This window comes from Ambystoma mexicanum, chromosome 11 (assembly GCF_040938575.1).
Source record: "Ambystoma mexicanum isolate Mex_15411 chromosome 11, UKY_AmexF1_1, whole genome shotgun sequence".
Classification (NCBI taxonomy): Eukaryota; Metazoa; Chordata; class Amphibia; order Caudata; family Ambystomatidae; genus Ambystoma; species Ambystoma mexicanum.
Window position 1 is genome coordinate 1,224,205,893 of NC_090934.1, and position 21,822 is coordinate 1,224,227,714.

A 21,822-nucleotide genomic window follows, 5' to 3' on the forward strand; every position below is an offset into this window, starting at 1 on the left:
TACAGCTCAGGTGTTAGTCCATTTTCTCTCATAGCGGGCTGTCCGTGAGAAAGTGTTTGTGTTTTAAAAAGGGGACGGGGAGAGAGTTCCTAAGTATAGTACCTGGCAGGATGGGGTAAAGGTGTTACAGGGAAGGGGACACCACATCTTACCATCCAGTGTCCCAGTCCCCGAAGAACCCTCACCCAGGTGATCCTCCCATACTGGTCCACCCCCAGGAACTGGATCCAAAAGCGATGGCCGTGTCCTGGACAACTGCATGGCAGATCCCTGGGGAAACCTTCTGGTTTCTCACATAGGCCAAAGAAACTTACATCAGGGTAGTACTTAACAGAGGGTCTTTGTTGTAAGCAGACATAAGAAGGGAAGGGGGGGCTTAGAGTAGCTAGGTGAGAGGTATTAATCCACAGAAGGGTCCCACCATCTTGGATTCTCTGAGGGCTCTTAAACTTCCTGAAGCCCACTCCCTGTAGACAACACACTCTAGGTATATCAACAGGACGAAGATTCTGAAACAGCCTGGATTGTAGCCTTTAAAGAAGTCTACAAGGGGAACAATCTACTGTAAATGATTGCCTATATTGATCTTTGGATACTGGAGGAGGATTAATCTGGAACCTGGTTGGGAGTACAGTATGTTCTTAGGTCCTCTGCCACACAAGTGAAGACCAAGATTTCCAAGGCAGAGACAAGGTATTGCCTGTAATAATGCAAAGGGAAAATTTGGAGTGCCTTTTAGCCAGGAATCGGATCACAGGAAGAGACAGAATCCTCCAAGTGCTATTTACATACCTTTCTTGCTGGGAAGTGCACAATAAAATGAATTCCTTTCCTTTGGAGACCCAAAGACCATGGGTGGTGTGCCTCAATGCCCACTCAGAAGTCAAACACCAGATCTGGACCCTGTTTTCCAGCTTTTATCTGTTTTTGAGCTGGTTTGACCACTTCAAGATGCTTTTCGAGCCATTACAAGCACCTAAAGCTGCCTTTGACAATCACTGGAGGCTTTTTTAAATAGCTGTCGAGCTGCTGACTCAACCCATTATCTGCTGGCGCCCAGCATTTTGGAGCCGATCACCATTGAAGGGCTGCATTGCATCTTGGGACCCTTTTCAAGCCAACATGATCAATTCAAGATGAAGACTCGACCAATCCCTGCCTGGCTTCTTCATCCAATTTGTGACGGTTACAGCTACAGAACTGCATAGCATCATTGGACCATCTTGAGGTTACTTGACCATCTCGATGCTGGTGATCCAGAGAGTTGAACCGAATCAGCACTGACTCCCCTTTAAGCCTGCAGAAGCCTGGCTTGATGCCGTTGAGCCCAAGAACAAGCTTGTGTAGGCATGTTACGTTATGCTAATTAGCTTTGATAATGTGCACCTCACCACCGTAGTGAACCTGGGGTGCCGCTACCTTGTCTGTGTGGGAGACCTGTGAACCAACCCAGGGTGCTAAGCAGACTGTGGTCTGTGGGGTGAGAAGGAAATTAAGACAAAGGTAAGCGGGAAATGGGAACAGTGGGGTAAACAAGGTGACAAGGGGAGGGGAGGAAAACGTGAGGCTTGGGTAGTAGCATTAGGTGGGATGCATGTATGGGTTTAGACCAGAATGGCCATGAGAAGAGTAAGGAGCTGCATAAAGGACAAATCCATTCTCTGTCAGTAAGGAGTGCAATGTGTTGTAATTTGAGTTATGTATGTATGATGGCCTTGAGAGTTCCTGTTTGTTGTGGAGGCTTTGTTACCCGATAAGCATATTGTGTCCCTTGTGGGGAGTCCTTGAGAGACCTGGTGCTACTGAACCCACTGACAGAGGTGTCAGAGCAAAGAGTTGGTTGTGTGCTGAAAGATAGTTGGAGGACACAAAAGGGCAAAATGACAAATGAGTCCCTCGCACCTGGAGCCATACTCTCATAGCATCCTGTGACAGGGAGGGAATGAGGGTAAGCTTGTTTAACAGGAAGACCTGACCTTACCCTATGCTATAAGGGACCCAAAGTGATTAACCGCTTAGCTTTTTGTTGTGCCGAAATGTTATTGCATTTTCATTTGCTTATCAAAGCTGTCACCACTTGAAGAAAATGAATCATGAGTTGAGGCAGCCAATGTGCATAACCTGTCTCGATGTGTACATGTTTCAATCCGTATGGATTGACATCAGGTGGCTTTGAAACATTACAATGAATTGAAGAAAAGAGATTCATCATAAGAAAATATAAAACACAGTGACAAAACAAGCTTCATAATCTCTTAAAATGCGGAAGATGAACTCTACTAGCGATATTTGTACATAATTTACCAAACTTAATCAATCTCATGAAATTAACATCGAGTCTACCTGATAACATTACCAAACAACTCAAAGTGCAGTGTAGAAAGGAGTCAATGAGAATACATCCTCATGGAACACATCAAGTAAAAGTGTGGAAAAACGTTATTATCTGAATATCATCCAGTCTATTAATTGTAAATTCTGCTGATTCACAAGGTATCACTCCTCGCCAAGGGAAGCCCCTTCTCATGAGGCTAGGGAGGTGAGGCTGCTACCCAATAGTCCCCTTAGGTGTGGTTTAACGCGAGAGGACCTCATGGGGAGGAACTCCCATCTGGAGAGAGAAGAACAACCACCTGGGGTGCAGCCCCGGAAATCACATCACCCCACATATTTCTGGTCCTACACTCCACCTCTAATCCTTACTTAGAGAGCAAACATATGTACTCTTGCCATAGTGATGAAACCAACCAAGTAGGAAGGACTTGCATGAGGAAGAATATCAGAAGCATGAAGATTACCCCTTTGACAACTGTCACAAGGTGGCTCGCCAGAATCATGAAGAGTGCCCCGTGATCATGCACTGCAGGTGTTGACGATAGGCGGGACCAGTCCCACATAAAGGAAACTGAAGACAGACTCGACATTGTCTTTGAGAAGCGAGTAACCTGAGAGATTTGAATCCCATTAGAATCAGGCGGAGCAGCAGACGCCGGAGAGATGCTGCGAGAGTTGACCTGGGACTCTGCAGGAGCAGACCTGTCGGCCTGTCCTTTGAAAGAAGAACTGGCGCTACCATCCCTCATTGGACTGACGGGTCCTACTTAAATGCCGAAACTCCAATGGGGGGAGATCCGCAAGAATCCTGTGGAGCCCGCCAGCCGAAGGAGAAGGAGCCTGGAAGCAGAGCAGAAGACCCATTCTTGGAAGAACCGGAGCTGTGCCGGACCCTGCGTGAAGGTAAAAAGGGGGCACAGGAGGTCTGCTTGGGATACGAAGGAAACTGGTGATGTGGGAAGCATCCGGGAAACGCTTCCTCATCCCAGTGGCGTTCATGAAAAGCCACTGACCACCAGAGAAGGATCTGGGAGCCAAATTTAGAGACGTAAAACGTCAGAGGAAATATTCCTTGTTAGTGGGATAAGGAAAGCCACTTGCCAGCAGAGAAGGATCTGGGACCCTAACAAGATCTGGGACTTTGTTGCGAACCAGTCAAAGTGGCACAGTGTGGGTGAAGTTGAAAGCATTGAGAAAGAAAGATATTAATTCATACAAAGTGGAGGGAGACATTCTCTAGGTCCTGAGCTGAGTCTTGAACCGGAGATGCCAGGGGAAAGGTGCCATTCCCCCTGGCCTTGTGTTGAACTGTGCCAAAGCATACCTAGAGAAGGAAGGCATTCTCTTGGTCCCGAACTGACACTAGAGATAAAAAAAAGTCAGTCATTCCACCTGGTTCTACAGAAGAGCATAAGGAGCTGCACTAGGAGAATGGAGCCATTCTCCTGGAGGTAAGGTTGCGCAAGGACTGGATGAAACCTGCAAGCCAGGGGAAGGGAGTCATTCCCCATGGTAACTTTGATTTGAGAGAATAATCTTTTGAACATTACCCAAGAAGGAGAAGTGAGACATTCATCTTAAAGAATGAGCCTTTTGTTAGTTTACCTTTTATTTATAGAGTGAGGGATAGAAGTAGGTTTTGACACAGGACAGTGGGAGTTATTGACAGACATTCTGACAGACCCTTTTATTATTAGTTTTGAGACAGGGAAACCCCTCTTATAGGTTAGGGATATTAAAGACCTTTTACACAAAGAAATAAGTCTATAACAAAAAACATGCCACCTCTGTGTCAGCTTCCTTAAATCAAAAGCGTTCCTCCCTGAATACAGCAAGAGCTGCATCTACCCTTAATGCGATTTTGAAGAGTTTTCTGGTGTGAAGTATGAACATTACCCTTAAGGAGGTGCCACAATACAAATGTGGATGAGTTAAGAAGTATGAAAATATATCATGCTTGCATTTAATCATTTTCATTATCTCTAGCAGGCAGCAGTCGAATACAATGTATTTTGGCTCCCTTAATAGCCAATCATCTGGCAGTACATTAGTTTGTGATTCGATGGTGGTTGACCTGTCCTCCACACTAGAATGAGTGTAGTCCAGATCATTAACACATTTGTCGATCAATTCTTCAGTTATTTTAATCTGTGATATTTCCAGATTTTCAGCATGTACTGGGGAAATCGGGAACATTATTTCCTTCATTGAATTACATTTTTAGAGGGTGTGGATAGTGTGAGCGGTTCTGCAAGTAATTCTGAAACATCTTCTGTGTTGTCTGTCTCTTCTGGGGGACGTTTTGTGCTGTAACAATGGTCCACGGTTAATTTGCATGGGTCACTGATGACAATCAGTTCAAATTCTGCCATTGGACATCTGCATCCCGACCTGAATCTTGAGACAAGCATGCCAAGCCTCAAAGTTTAGTTGGTTCCAAGTGACATCAGTTTGGCAAGTGACATAATTAGTTTGTGGTGTGGTCTGAGTCTTTTTGCTCCTCTTCTTACTAGGTTGCTAATCTATTATAAAAAAAACATGCTTAATTGATAGCACACTTACATAATATATGAATTCCAACCTCAGAATGTAATATCAATTAAATAACTTCTAAACAACTTAACAACAAAACCCTGTGTGTTATATACCCTTGCTTTCCTAGTGTGCCTTGATACAGTCCATCTTGGATTGCCGACTTCAACACCAAGCTGAAAATAGCATATTGAAAATGTATAAACAAAGCATTTTATTCTTCCATTTCAAGGTACATAATACATAAATACAAATGGAACCTAATTTCTGTATGAAAACCATGATCACATAACAAAACTTACATTAAAAGAAAAATAGATGATAACAGATATTTTAAAATATCATATATGTGCCACGGGTCCATGTGTCTCTTCAATTTCAACCACTTCAGTAGTACACTCCTCGAACATAAATTCAACAAAAATAGTTTAATAGTTAAACAATTTAATGTTAAAATCTTTGATCTTAACAATTACATCCTGAGAATTTCATTTTTATGATTATCGACTTTACAACATCAGTTAAACATTGAAAACAGACCTGGTAAATCATTTGAATACATTTTTGAGTGAAAACATTTATAACACTTACATTGTTAATAAGATAAAGTTGAACACTGTGTAGATGTAATGTTTTAGAAAAAGGTATTTGAAATTGTACCTACTGAGCCTTTCAGATGTCACAGGGAATTGGGGTGAGCTCATCCTGCAAAACAAAGTGAATACATTGTTGCTGCTTAAAGTATGTTGCGTTATGTTTTTTTGTACCTATTGCTCTTTAGGTAGGGTTTATTAACAGATACATAGACCATTCAAAGAGTGAAAGATTCCATGTAATTCTTTTACATTCTAAGTTTTTGTGATGGACTACTGTCATTGTTGCATGTGTATGGTTGATTGACACAACAAGATTGTTGATTGAATGCTTTGCAATTTGTCAACATTATTATAAATTCTAAATAAATTATCAATGTTCTTATTAATTTTAAACAAAATATTATTAATCAACAGTTATTCATATCATTCAATACATTGTCATGTCTCATACCTCATACACCTCACCAGTTTCAATAGAAGAATAATAGGTTGTTGAGGTTCCTGCAACCCCCGTATCAAAATAATTGTTGTTATAAAAGTGATGTAAGAGAAATATAGCAAACACTTCATCCAAAAGATAGTCGATATTATGATACAATTACACGTGCCAGTTTATAACAATATCTAATATACCTAACAATGATCAATATATTTAAAGTTGAACTTGACCATATAAATGTATTGTGTAGTCACATCCAAAGGAATAGTATAAAAAAATGTCTTAAAAGGGGAGTGAGGTTGATGTTTATTCCGGAGTAGTTGTCGAAGTTCAATCTCAGTCCTTTTTTCAATGTAAATATTCATAACAGTGTTCAGTAGAAAACTTACATTAGTGTTAAAATGTAGACCATTTCATACACTAAAATAAGCTTCAGTGCATGTCACTTGGCCTCACCGTTTGGATATTTGACGTAGGGATACACAAAGTAGTCTAAAGTGACAGATTTTAAAACAACTGTACATTGTATCGCAATGGAAAATTGTGTAATCAAATATTGATACAAATATTCCAAAAAGGCTCTGAACATTTCATCTGTTTACCTTTTATCACACTATTTCAATAGATTGTGTGATCTCTTAGACAACATGTGTATACAGACCAATTGCGTACATATGAACATACATAAATATTTAAATGTCTACTACTCATCTGTGTCACCCCTGTGCTGAAATTCAGTTGGAACTGCATTGGGAAGTAATTTGCGAAGGAGTCTGTGGTGATGCTTTTTAGTGATGGTTTGTACATATCTTCCCAAGAAGTGCATGCTGCAGATGCAGAATCGAATGCCCCGCACGTCCTACAAGATCAAATTAGTCAATAATCATTGGTCTACCACAAGAAGAAACAAATTACTGGTACACTAAACAACCTTTGAGCCACCTAAAGAAAACATGCATTTAAAACAAGGATTATGAAACATTATATTTGCAAAGAATACACTGTCAGGTGATGTGCTAATTCAAGAGACAAAAATACATAAAAAGGTTGATAATGGTGAAGTCCTTGAGATAAATTAAAATGAGAATATGATGCACATTGAGTAAAAAGCTATAGGAAAGTACTGAGCTGAAAACGATGACACTCGAGAAACTAATAGTTGACTAACTGTTACTTGGAAAAATAGATGAGCCGATTCAGCAACCTAGGTAAAATGCGGATGGATGACGATATCCATTGTAGATAGCAGAGATATGTTCTTGCTAACTTTCAAGGTGTTTATAAATGCTTAGAAACATGGGTGTGTATGTGAATGTTTGATGTGTTCGTCGCCAACCAGCCCAGTCTCCTTACGAGCACATGGCCACAGGTGTGAACTGCCATTGATAGCGGAGGGGGCATGGATGTGGCTGAGGAAAGCGTAATAGGCATGTAACATAGTCAAAGGACACATAAATATGGGGAGTCTGGAGACACCGGGTCTGTGGTGGCCATGTGGCCAATGGTCCCCATGCGAAATAACCCTTTGAGGTGTACATGGTAATCAGCACCTTGTTTGTTCTCACCCATCCAGCCCCCTTACAAGTGCATGGTCACAGGTGTGAACTGCCCTTGATGCCAGAGGGGGATGGATGTGGATGAGACGAGTGTAATGGCCCGGAACATGGTCAAAGGACACATATATATGTTGATTATAAGGACGGGTCTTGAAAGGGGAGATTGGGGACACTGGGTCTGGAGTGACCATGTGGCCAATGGTCCCCATGTGAAAAGCCCTTCGAGGTGTACATGGTAATCAGAACCTTGTTCATTCCCAACCATCCAGCCCCCTTGTGAGTGCACGTTCACAGGTGCAAACTGCCCTTGATGCCCGAGGGGGATGGATGTGGATGAAGGAGCGTAATAGGCCTTGAACATAGTCAAATAACACCAATTTTTCATGATCATCTCGGTATAGCATACATTAATAATTATTTGATGTTTTGACGTGTTGGTGACTTAAAATTTATTTTTAATAACTTTTCATATTACCTACGTTATTTTATTTAGTTTTATAAGGTTGATGGCATTGACAAACTAAAAATTGTACTGCTTTGGTTGAAGTACTGTCTATATAAATCCTGTGTATTGTACGGAGTCACTGGGGAATTTCTCACAAAGGGCCTGAACCACACAGGGAGGTATGACTCGCCGAACATGGAATCGAAGTCTTCCATGAATCCACCATGTAAACGCTCAATAGGCACAAGCCTGTACCATCTGTGTAAGAGATACAGAAATAGTTTACTTAAATGAATCTAATAATTGCATTTATTTTGTTTGCACGGTCTTCTAAAATCTAAGGCATTGTTATGCTTGAAAAAAGTAAACATTTCAAGCAAAGTACTGACAGTACTTTAGTGTTCAAGTAAGGATGAATGAGAAATATGAACGCCCATTCCAGCAACATCAGTTTAGAACATAGGGAATTATTGTTTTGAATTTAAAAGTTAAAGAAATTTAATTGTTTGATTGTTAAATATATATGTTGAATACGTTGGTTTGAGATTACAATGAGGCATTGTTTTACATACCAGAAAAATTCTTTCGTCAGTGATCCATCAAAGTTATAATGACGTAGGAGAACAACATAAAATGTTACTGGTCTGAGTTGTGAAACATATAACATGTAAAGAGGAACATACTCATTAATTGGATTATGATGGCACTCTGTTGCTCGAATTTCGTGCATAAGAACAATCATCATTCGCAGCACAGATCTTGTAAGGAGGCTGCCCTGAAGTCATGCAGCTGGGTAACACATACTGGTGGTGTGTCTTCTTCGTAGGTCAAGCAGAATAGTTTTCTCTGCAACAGCAGTTCTCCACCAAAGTTGGCATGACCTCACAATGATGGCAGGTACTCCAGGTAGAAACGTCTTCCATGCACCTGGGATCAAGCTCCGGTGATTGATCGTCATGTCTTTCATCTTATTACCCAACATTTCGGCTTTTTTCTTTTTTCATCCATTTCCTCTTCTGAATATTTGGGCTCGTACAGATAGGGCTGAATTGTTGCCGTAGTTCCTGAATATTGAAGAAGTATAAAATCAAAATTAGGGAGAAAAAAAAGGTTTTGTTTGTATACAGTAACAAAATGAGGGTTTGCCTTAAAATGCAATTTAAAGAAAAATAAGAGAAGGAACACCCATGTTAAAAAACCTATACTGCACACACAAGAAAAATAGGCACAAACTTTGAAATTTCGCATCGACCCATGTAAAAAATAAGCCATGTAAATATAGAATTTTAATATGGTTTGGTAAATACATTTGTACATAATAGTAAACAAATGTTTCAATAAAAAGCGATTATAGAGTTAATTCCTTTTAGGTAAGTTGGGTATCTGTTCTTAGTACATTGTACTTGGTAGATAGCTGAACAGAGCAAAAATAAGTCAGGGAGGTTTGGTAATGTAATAGACTGAAACGATTGAAAAAGAAACTCCAATGTTGTCTGATCAGAACGGGTTTGTTTAGGTTTGTTGAGGAAAGAGGCGGCTTGACATTTCCATGGAGACACGTTAAAAGATTGTGCACATAGGACGTTTACATGAGACGTACATTGATGTTGTGAAAAGGGGTGTAAGCGACTAGTGATGTCAGTTTGAGGGGCCGGTGATCTTAATTACTGCCACGAGGGCACTTGAACTTAGGGTGATCTATCAACGGTTAAGCTTAGCACAAGATGGCGGTACCTGACCCGTCAGTATTGCATGTGTAAATGTGAGAAAAACTGCACTGGACATTTCTTTTTACAATCGATCAATTTATGCACAAAAATACATGCCAGATCGATTGGGCCAATAACATTTCAAAGTGAACGTCCCCTTTAAGCTGTCTTTGGTTTTACTTGTTTCATGGAACTGGATTTTGGAATCTCTGTATGAAATGGTCTCTAGCGACACATGTTTTTCTTGGCTTTATGACCCAACCGCTTCATACGATAGTTCTCAGGGTCATAACTGCGTCATATATCTCTAAACCCATGTGCGTCTGTGGGGATTTAGGCCAGCTTCACTGGCCTTTGGTTTTCACTGGATTTCGTGAATCGGCTCTGTGATGGGTGTTTCACTGGTTCTTGGACTGACCTGTGCTTGGTGTGTTTATTTGCATGTACCTGAATTCTGCTGACACTCTGTTTCTTGGTTCCCTGCTTGTCTGTTACTTTTGCCCTTTCTCCAAGTGCATATTTTTTACTATTCAACCACCTACTTGTTTTGTAAGTTAAGTTTCTCAACACATACTTTTAGTGTTTCAGTCAGTGATTGTTCTGAATGCCCTTGGCCATAGTATGTGTGTCTGTAGTGAGTTTTATATAATTTTGGCAGGTGGTTCACTCGGACATGACACACTGATCTCACCCCCCTCCTCCCCCCACGCCCCTTAATACAATCTCACCCACAATTCAGGGCAAAGAATATACAGAGAGATATTAAAAATTCAAAATGTATTTAAAGAAAAAATTGAAGCAACTTAAATTAAATCGGTCTTCAGCTTTACCATGGAGCCCACTACAAATGATATATAATTATACAATCATTTTCTACCTGCTGTGATGAATCCACGTTATTCGCCCCTATTCCCCAGATGGCAGCCACCCCTTTTGGTTCTAGGGAGGTGAGCCCGCAAAGGAAGACTCTCCCTCGGGGTCTGGGCAAGTGGGACCTCACTGGGAGTGACTTCCCCTTTTGGGGACAATAACTCCCATTTCAATAAGGAACTCCTCTTCCAGAATACATTGTCTGCCTACATGAGAATTGGAAAGACTGTTGTTACTTCTTTTTCTACTCTACCAAACAGTGACATTTCTTCTATCTCTTTGGCTTCAGCTAATACTGGATATCGCCTGAACAACAAAGTCAGAAAGGAAAGACATAGCCCTTACGTGCATAAGAACACAAGGAACTTTGAATTAAAGAGTCAGAGAAACTACTACGCAGTGCTTGGAGAGAATCCTATGCAGAGGCAATCCTGTTATGGAAAGATGTCCTGGAAGGGCGGTGCCATGCTAGACCGCAGAGCCAACGGTAGTATGGAAAGTGAAGCACTCATTGGATGCCAGCAGGCTGCCATTCTAACTGACCTGGAAGCCAAGGCTGGAAGGGAGACTGAGACAGCGAAGCAACAGGCTCTTCTGGTGGCGTGACCACCAGGAAGCCAGTGTGGGCCCAGGGCCTGACAACTGACAATGTTACTGAGAAGTACATTTGCCATGGATATGAACCACAGAAATGAAGTAAATGCTCCCTTAGAGAGAACGCAATTGAAAAGTATGGACATTGATAATCAAGGCTGTTGGAAGCTGACAAGGCTACGGGAGCCTGATAAGTCTGAGTAGAGACACAGCAAGTCTACTACTGTTTGGTGCAGTCTGTCAGTGGGCCACATGTCTTTGGGAAGCCCTGAGAAGCCAAGCCATTAAAAGGTCTGACTGAAGAAGCCACAGGGGTTAAGTGAGCCCGGAAAACCTAAACAGGCACGCGCAGTACCAAGGACCTGCTCGAGTAAGCCTGACAGAGGGCCAGAGGACTTTGAGAAGCCCAAGAAATCTGACCTCTAACATACAAAATTTGGAGACAAGCAAGCCTGGAGAGTTTGAACCTGTAAGAGTAAGACAAGTTTATAGTCAGTCACCAAGGGAGAAATGGTGTAATCACTTAAAGAAATCTTGTTTTGCAATGAGAAGAAGGAAACCGTATGTCAAGATTTGAGAAGCTGACATCTAGTGCCTGTGGAGAGGCCTGCGGACGGTATTATGTGGAAGTATTGAACTTTACTAACATTACGATAGACTCTTCCAAGGACTTTGTGGAACTTTGTGAAACTGTTTAAAATCCTGTATCCTTGGAAGAAGGAATCCAGGATTGATTAACTTTCAAAAAACCTACTTGGAGGAAGAATCCAAGTATTTGGCCAGGCAGAGGTCCCAGGCAGAGGCCGTGTCCTGGTCCCTGTCTTTTTGTTTGGATTTTTCTAAAGTGATTGGCCCAGTAACTTTGTTAGGATTCGGACTGAGTACCTTTTACTTTGGACTTTAATGTGCCCGCTTAGTTTCAGGTAGGGATAGAGATAACTAGTCATTTTCTTTTTACTTTAAATAAAAACCTTGAACATGTCAGTAACTCGTCTGACTGCTTCTTTTGGTTTGCCACATTGATAATATCAATCTGACTATTATAAATCCACAAAGGAATCCACTTTCAATCACAGAAATCTCCATACAAATGTGTAATAGTCTAATATAAGCTTAACATACTAATATTCTTTTTTTTAAACTTTTCTTTATTGGCATGGTGAGAGAACCGACAAACAACATAATGTACAGCATAACAAGGGTATCAGATACATACATGGTAATGCAATACACGGGAAATGCCAGCAACGGACATATAGGACCATGATACGGACTTATGAGGCGCGACAATGGGTTAGTTTACTTCACAAGGAGGGGGGGGGACGATAGTTCTAAGTCATCTTTGTTATTCAAATAGGTGCAGAATTCCGACCATACGTTCCTGGGTCGAGAGGTCCGCGGGAGGGTGTTGATATAGTCCTCCTCGCACGCTTGAGTCCAGGTGAGGGCCCCCAACCACATCTCAAACGAAGGGGGGGATCGGCGCGTCCAACATTGTAATATGCATTTTTTGGCAATTATAGTGGCAACATTCAGAAATCTGGACATCATCCTCAATTCGGGGCTATCCCACAGGCCGAACAGTATAGCTAAGGGTTCTGGAGGGATATGGGACGCTGTAATATCTGCTTCAATTATGGCTTTCCAGTATGGGCCCAGCGCATCACAGGACCAGAACATATGAGTATGATCTGCAGCAGGAGCCCCGCACTTAGGGCAGGTGCGGGCCAGGGTGTGTGCGAACCTATCCAGTCTGTGAGGCGTGTAGTAAAGTCTGTTCAGGAGCTTGTATTGTATGCACCTATGTCTGGCATTCAGAGAGGTGGTTCGGGTGTGTATGCACATTTTCCCCCACATTGCGTCAGTGATGGGGAGGCCAAGCACCTCACTCCACGTATCTCGTGCCTTGAGTGGCACATCCGTGGGGTCGGCCATCAGCATTTTGTACAGCGAGGACACTAACCCCCTAGCTCCAGCCGAGTTGGATATGTAGTGAATCTCAGGTGAGTCTGGGGTCTCATCAGGGTATGAGGGCCACCAGGTGCGGAACACCGCCCTCAACCTATAGTATTGTAGTAGTTCCAACGCAGTACCCAGGTGTCCGGTGCGCCACGTCTGCGGAGTGATAAACTTCGCGTCGGGGTAAAAGTCGGTCAGGGCCCGGTAGCCCAGGTCGTGCCAGTGTCTCATTAAGAGTTTATCATGTGTAGGTCTGAGGCCTGGGAATTGCCAGACGGGAAGCCATTTGTAGTATGGGTGGTGGTCGGGTTGTGTCTGCAGGATGTATTTCCAGGCCCTGATAGTGGTCGCTACAGGGTCTGCCGGGGCGTCGGTGTGTTATGTGTGATGGAGAATGAGGGAGAGGGTGTTGACACTCTCGCTTGCTAGTTTTTTGAGCTTCACATGCGGGGGGGCGTCGGAGAACGTGTACCAGTTTGTGGCATGTTGGGCCTGCACGGCTGTCCAGTATTTAGCGAAGTCGGGGGCGGTGAAACCCCCGTTTCCATAGGGAAGGGTCATGTGCTGCCATTTCTTGCGAACCGCGCCCGAGTGCCACATAAATTGAGCACAAGCAGCATGCAGGTTCCTGAAATATCGCTTTCCGGGCCAGATCGGCACATTAGTGAAGACGTAGAGAAATTTAGGGACCATGATCATTTTGATTAGAAATAGTTTACCCGACAGAGAGAGTGGAAGACTGCGCCATTTCACCATTTGAGCCTCAGCAAGCTGTGCCACGGCCACGTAGTTGTCAGCCAACAGTGAATCTTTAGTGAGGGACACCTGCACTCCAAGGTATCTGATGGCCCTCGGTGACTATCGGAGGGGGAATTCGCAGGGCGGTTGTGTAGTGGACTGGGTGAGCGGGAAGATTTCAGATTTGGAGTAGTTTATGATGAAGCCCGAGAAAGTGCCAATTTTGGTTATGTCTCTCAATATCGGGTCCAGGTGGGCAGCCGGGTCTCTAATATAAAGAAGCACGTCGTCGGCGGTTCATAGACATAATTTCGAATACAAAATATTAGAAAGTCAAAAAGTCGAAAAAAAAACGTTGAAAAAAAAAATGTCGAATTTTTTTTTAATGACGTTTTTTTTTCGAAATGGGGGGGTTCCCCCCCCAACCCCCCTTTTTTTTAATTTTTACCTATTTTTTTCACAGAAACTAGAGCCCAAAAAAAAACAATTCGACATTTTTTTTTTGACATTTTTGATTCGACTTTTTTGACTTTCGAAATTATGTTTTCGAAATTATGACTGGACACCGTCGTCGGCATATAGAGAAATGATCTTGGGTGTGTCACGAAGACGTATACCTTCACGCATGTGTTTGTCCCTAACATTGTCAGCCATGGGTTCTATAGCGAGCGCAAAAAGTATTGGAGAGAACGGGCAGCCCTGGCGGGAACCCCTGTGGAGAGCAAAGGGGGCAGAGGCCCTGGGGTTGACTAGGACTCTGGCTGCGGGGCTCGTGTAGAGAAGTTTGATGTACGATCTCATGCATGGACCAACTCCCTTTTTATGGAGCACCGCCCACATGTATTGCCATGACACCATATCGAACGCCTTCTGGGCATCGAGGGTGACCGCCACGGCCTGTGCATTGGGGTCGATCCTAGCCAAAACATTGAACAGTCGGCGGATATTGAGGGCGGTTGATCTGCCGGGCACAAAGCCACTTTGGTCGGGGTAGACTAAGTGGGGCATAATGGGAAGAAACCTGTTGGCAATAATCTTGGCAAATATTTTCGTGTCAGTGTTAATCAGGGAGAGGGGTCTATAGGACCCACATTCGTACAACGGTTTACCCAGCTTGGGTAGTACAGTTATAAGCGCCTCACGCATGGATTGACGTAGGATGTTTAACTCTAAGGATTCGTTCCACACCTCCAGGAGTCTGGGTGCCAGAATGGCTACATGTTCCCGATAAAATTCCGAGGTTAGGCCGTCCGGGCCTGGTGCTTTGCCCCTAGAGCAGTTCGAGATGACCGTGGTTATCTCATTGAGGGTGATAGGGGCTTCGAGTAGGTCGCTGGTCGCGCGGGAGAGGAGGGTCATCGGGATTTGATCTAGCAGGGTGTCAGTGTCTTGCAGGCTGTGTTCTTGCTGGGGGCCATACAGGGTCGTGTAGAACGTGGTGAATGTCCCAAGGATGTCATGGTCGGAGCAGCACAGGGTGCCTCCTGTGTCTTTGATGCAATCAATGCGGTTCCTGCCCCCCTCAGTCCTCCTCAGTGTGGACCAGTCTGGACAGTGTCCTACCCGGCCTATCCCCCTCGCCATACTTCCTGGCTGCTACGGGATGGGCGAAGTACCGAACTTCTCTTAGAGCATGAGACTCAAATGTTTTTAATTCCGCTCTGATCTGTGCCAGTATGGTCGGAGAGGGGGTGCGGCATATGCCCTCTCAAGCTCCTTTAATTTCGCTTCTGACTGCTGCAAGCTATTTCTTATGGCTTTGAGGACCCCAGCCTCCCTAGAGATGCACATCCCTCTGATGTAGACCTTGAATGCATCCCAGCGTACTCCATCGTGGGTGTCATGCCTGCTATTGCATTCAAAGAAGGTGTTGATGTCAGCTAGGATATCAGCTTTGAAAACTATGTCTAGGAGGGCCTCCGATTTGAATCTCCAAGAGGAGCGAGGGGGCTGGTCGTGTCCCAGTGTTATCTGAAGTATTACCGGTGAATGGTCCAATAGTGTGCGCGGTAATATCTTGGTCTCTGTGACCCTGCCCATCATGCAGCTCAATATGAGGAAAAGGTCGATCCTGGAGAGGCTATCGTGTACCGATGAGTAAAATGTGTACTCTCTAACTTGTGGGTTGAGAGCTCTCCATACATCTCTGAGATCAAGTGTGTCTATGTGGGCGTGTAACCTATGGGCTGCACGTGATGGGGCTCTGCGGGCCGTCCCGGACCTGTCCAGGTCTTTATCTAAGATCAGATTCATGTCCCCGCCCCATATGATGGGAATACCAGTATATCTCAGAAGCGTGGTGGTGACGGCATCAAAAAATTCATGGGTGTCAAAGTTAGGGGCATATGTGTACACAAGAAGGCATTCCATATTAGCGAGTGAGCAATGGAGGATCACGTATCTACCCTCAGGGTCAATATGGCTGGAACGCAGGGAAAACTGGACTGATTTATGGATTAGAGTTAGGACCCCCCTGGATTGGGTGGAGTACTTCGTATAGTACCTATTGTTGCCCCACGTGGGGGCGAGACATGTTGCTAGGTGCCCAAGGGCATGGGTTTCGTGGAGAAAGAGGATTTTGGTGCCATGTCGCTGGGCATAGGCAGTTATCCTGCGGGCCTTAGTGAAATTGCTTAAACCACGGATATTCCATGTTACAATGTTCAGAGCCATAGTGTCACATTATGGAACATCCCAGTGGTAGTATTCGTTAGCCTTACACCGTTCGCACTTGCCGTGTGCACCGTAGTATTGAGTCGAAGTCATGTGTCTCTCAGCCATGTTTTTAATTGTTAACTCAACCCCAACTTCGCCACCCCCCACCCTCACTGCCCGCCCCCAACATGCAGTGCGGACCTCCCACCCCAGAACACACATGTCGCCCTTTGGGCCTGCTCCGACCGGAAACCAAACGTCAGAGGACCAGATCCAACGTGGATAGGGCCACATCCCAGCCCAACAGGGGCCAGTCATTAAGAAGAACAAATAAAAATTGAAAGCAAACATTGCAACTGCAACGGGGGACGCTTGTGCCGTGCGGTCGGCATCTGGAGCTTGGCGTGGGGCAGCAAATGCTGTCCCGAATGTGTTGCTGCGGTAAACGGGTATCACAGACAGCCTCTGAGACCAGAGAGTGCCCTCTGGTAGGTTGACATCGCCGGAAAGAGTAGGACACAGAGATAGCTCCGGGAACCAAGTGGGAAAGGAGACAAAGTAAGCAGTTTAGGAGCTAGCCTGTGGCCTGCATACATATGATAGGAGGCCGCAGTTGTTGAGTGGACACGGTGAGGTTGCCATCAACACATCATAAGGCATGGATCCGTGGGCATCTTATAACATCGTGGGTTGTGCAGTCTAAGGTACGTGGTCACCTCGCGGCCCAGGAAGAGGTAAATGTAACGCAATGAACTTCACTGCCTCGTCAGGGACAGTGAAGAAGAAGATCTTAACATCATGAGTGATCTTTAGCCGTGCCGGGAACAGATGGCGTAGGGGACGTTGCGCTCCCTGAGCAGCTTCTTGATGTCTAAGAATTGGCGCCTCTCCTGCTGCACCACCAGCGAGCAGTCCGGGAAGATTCTAATGGTATGGGCCTCAAATCGCAGGTCTCCCTTTTCCCGCGACAGGCGGAGGATGAGGTCTCTGTCTCGGTAGTTGAGTATCTTGGCGATAATGGGTCTGGGGATGTGGCCGGGTCTGGGGCGCGGTGATAGGGCCCGATGAGCCCGCTCGACTGTGAAATATGGTGAGAGGGCAGGGTCATCCAGCAGGTCTTTGAGGAGCTTCTCCACTGCGTCTTCCATCCGCCCCTTGAGGGCATTCTCGGGGACCCCAATGATGAGCAGGTTGTTCCTACAAGAGCGTGATTCCAAATCGTCGCATTTCGCCTTGACGCTTTTCATGTCATGCGTTAGGGAGGCCACAGTGTCTTGGAGCGCGTTAATACCATCTTCGTTTACCGAGATTCTATTTTCAGCCTCGGTAAACCTCAATCCCACCTGGTCTACTCGAGTCTTTAGCGAGGCGACGTTAGCATTGATATCGTCTAGTTTTTCATGGAAGGAGGCAAAGTTTTTAGCCGTAGATTCCATTAGTAGGGTGAGGTCGGCTGTTCCGACCACTTGGTGCGGGGTCAGGTCTGGCTCGTCTAGGGGCGATGATGTGCTGGCTGGCTCATCTCGGGACCGCTTTAGTGTACTTGTCCATTGCGCCTCCTCCTTGGGCCCCCGCCTTGTGTCTGCTAGGCATTGTCTCTGTATTGGACCCGGTTGCAGAGAGGGCCCACTTGTGAGTAGGATGAAGAACCGGGGAAGGCAGGGGCCGCCAGGTGCAACCGTAGTGTCTTTTTTGCCAGCAGGCACCGCGAGGCGGTTGGGGGGCCGCCGCAGATAGCAGAGAGTTACCGCCGGAGCCGCAGAGCTGCGATGGCGGGCGTTCATGGTCTCCACATGTGTTCAGGTTGCATGGGGGTGCAAGGGGGATCTGTCTCAAGAGGGCGCAAGCGGGGGCGGCGACAATGCCAGCAGGAGTGTGCGCAGACAGTATGGTAAGGACCGCTTCCTTATGGCAGTTCTGGCACCCAGCCGGGGCCTGCAAGGACACACACAGCGGGCAGAGACCCCGCCGCCCACGCGCTCCGGCTCCCGCTCACTTGGTCCGCCGCGGCAGCGGGGCAAATAAATCCTCTGTGTTGTCCTCGCCGGGTGAGGCCGCAATGATCACTGATGCAACAGATAGCATTCACAGTGTGGCGACCTCCGCAGCGGGACTCCCAAGCAGCCGCAACACCTCCATAGAGCAGCGGGAAACAGGAGCGGGGGGGACCCGGGAGTCAGGCAGGCCAGGCGGGAGGGCCGGATGTTAGGCAACCATCAGGGCCGGGTGGAGTGCCAGGCCCAAATCCAACAGAGGTGCCAGCCGGGTCCCGGGTGGACCAATCGAGTCCAAAATCGCACAAAATGTTCAGTGCAGTGGTGGCAACAACACAGCCAGTCGATAGTCCTTCACAGTGTCGGGAACCGCAGATGTGAGCAGATGAACGCCGAGGCCGCATGGAGCTGAAAAGCTAGCCATCCGTCTTGGGCTGCTCCACAGCGCCACCCCCCTAGGGCATATTTCTAAATGCTTACCAACATACTAATATTCTACTTGGCATGGGTTTATCTATAAACATTACTAATATTTCAGTGGAGCATTTCACGCAAGCCAAATAGGGTTAAAGCATTTGATTTTTTCCGACATCAAGTGCTGGAGAAATTGATATAACTTGCATTCCAATATATCTATGCAGCATCTCCCCTGTGCAGGTGGAAGGTGGAGACTATGTTAGCTATGTAGAGGCCACTTGACATATAGGCAAGGACCGGCTAAGATAGAGCAAAAGGCAACTTGTTTGCATTGATTCATGTACACATTTGCATTCCCAATACTGTCCTCAGGAATCTGTTTTCTTCTCTGAATCCACAAGTACATTATGTCTCCTGCCTGATGTGTGGGTACAGTTCTCTATAGGCCTATACCTGTGCCTTTCATTAAATTGGGGGGGGGGTATGCTTTCAAATTTGGATTTTGTTTTTCACTACAAAGTCAATTAGGCTGCTAAAGAACAACCACTAACCTTGAATTCAATAGAAATATAGGGTAAGCATTTATCAAGGCTATATTCCTGTTTTTTAAAGTGTACCCCATTTGCATTCCCAGTCCTTTTCTCTCCCAGATTTTACCCAGTTATCAAATTGGACAATGTGGAGATTGGGGTTGATTTACTGTTTAAGATGTAAATTTTGTTTTTTGGGAAAACTAGCTAGAGTCGCAATCAGGCAGGCATCATCCCGTCAGCAAACCCTCTATTCATTAGCCCTCTTTGGAATCAGCCACCAAGTGCTGGGTGGTCATTCCTATATGGTCTCCTCAGGATTCCTTCTCTTAATGGCCAGCTGTCATGGACGGGTCTGTCATCAGTTAAGAGTCAGTTCTCTTGCTCTGAAATCTCCAGGTGGTTCCCCTCCTGTCTCTTCCTCATTCAATATTCGATAATCCATCCTTCTGTCCTATGGGCATCCAATTATATTTCTCTCTAATCCCACCCATGGTTTGTCACAGAGGAGTAGTCTGTTTTCCACATGACCAAAAAGGTAGGATGGAGCTTACTCTTTCTGACTCTTTCTGAAGAAATGCTAATTTCCATTTTTAAGCTCTAAATTCGGACTCATCTATGCTACTTAGATAAAACATATTATTTTAGATTCTTCACATCGAGGTGAGCAATTTGAAATATCAAATCTTTTTGGATGATTTTACACGTTCTTGTCATTTTTAAGCAATTTCCAAAGTAACAGATAATTCTTTTTCAATATTCTGACAGAGCTTACTTGTATCTACTCTACAATATATCAAAAGCACAGATAACTCAGACCTTGCATGACGATGCAAAGCTTAATTTTGTTTTTACACATTTTAAGTTAGATTTTTGTTTGTTCATTAACATGAATTGGGATTTCTTTGGTATGCTGTTGAATCAGTTTCCCACAAGAGGGCAGAGATGATATGCCACCTAATATTTATTTTCCAAGTCACCACTGTTCACAGTAAATTGCCTTGGTTGTACATATCTTCAATTACCTTTACCCTCGATTAAACAAAAGCAGCTGGCTAATGATATGCACCCACGTTACTGTCACCTGATCTTTTAACCTTTCAAGACTAATGCACTTTTAATGAGTTTGTGAATAGATTCTTTGAAGGCAAGGCCTTGTGTCATGTGTACATGTTTTGAGAAGATTTATAGTGTTGACATGATCTGAAAGCTTGTGTTGAATCCAATTAATCACAGGGTGGTCTTTAAAGGCCATCTATCCTGGTCATAAACTGTCATTATCTTCTGTCTGGCTCTAGCGGGAATGGAGGCCCTAAACTCTTCAGTATACCTACAACTAGGAACGGAACTTAACTTAAAATGCAATTCAATTCTATTCTTTCATTTCATCTCCCTTGGGTTTCATTTCTTCATTTACTAATGCAGACCTGACTTTTCAAAATACATCACACAGCTAAACAAAATTCCATAACGTGTCTGTTCCTTTTCTTGAGATTCAAACATTATAGTTTGAAATTAATTACTAACATGTCAGAATAATAGAACATGTTATATTAATGCTCCGATTGACTGGAATACAACTTTTGCTGTAATGACTTCTTTACATATGATATTCACATTGTAAGGACAAATGAAGACATCAATGATACAATTTTGATTAAATGGCTTGGGTATTCCCTGCTAAATGACTACTTTAGTTCTGGGCCTTGAAATAAATTAGTTCAACTGTTTATTTTCCAACCTTTGGGAAGTTCTGACAGGTGTCACTTTTTTAATAATGATAGCAAGCAAGAGGCATCACATTTGGTAATCTGATTTCTCCTGCTCTTGCCAAGAAGGCCCTCCTCATTTTATTCATTTTAGGCTTTATATTTTCCTATTGAAAGCCTGACATATCTCACCTGGGGACCTCTTTCTTCTTCAGGTTGCTGAGAAGAGTTACTGTGTGGAGTACCTGCAGACCATTCTGAAGAAGAAAAAGAAAAGCAACAGGTAAGAAAATTCGATCTTAACATACTAGCAAAACCTAAAGTGAGGAGTTTAAGTGTTGGGAATGGATGACTGTACAAAAACAAATAAGGTAACGAGAATAGTCCTAACAAACACCATGCGTCACCATCCAGCCAGTATGATATTTACGTGAGCAAGGGAGGGGTGAAAAGATGGGGGGAAGGTAAGCCCCTAAGCTGAAATAGAAAAACAAAAGGTGGATAAGACTAGCTTAAAGGGACACACTTGTGTAAGAACTAATCCCAACAACTGATCTACTGAATGATCAGTGGCTAACAATGAAAAAACATATGTTAGGGCAGAACCCCATCCAGTCCTTTTGTGTAGGCTATGCTTTAGTTTGTTACGATATATCTCTCCCACCATAGTGGTGACTTCTTTAGATACATTGCACTCTAACATGCCAAGCCATTAGAGACATCTTGATACCCTTTGAAGATCTTG

General features: G+C 44.3%; 1 protein-coding gene across 2 annotated transcripts in view; it reads left to right on the top strand.

Annotated features, from left to right (window-relative positions):
* The window catches only part of STRA6 (signaling receptor and transporter of retinol STRA6), a 336,152-nt gene that overhangs the window by 193,842 nt on the left and 120,488 nt on the right, over positions 1-21,822 (top strand). For both annotated transcript variants that reach the window (XM_069624589.1, XM_069624590.1), the window contains exon 8: positions 21,293-21,360. In XM_069624589.1, coding sequence (XP_069480690.1) covers positions 21,293-21,360 — 68 coding nt within the window. The remainder of the gene's footprint in view (positions 1-21,292; positions 21,361-21,822) is intronic.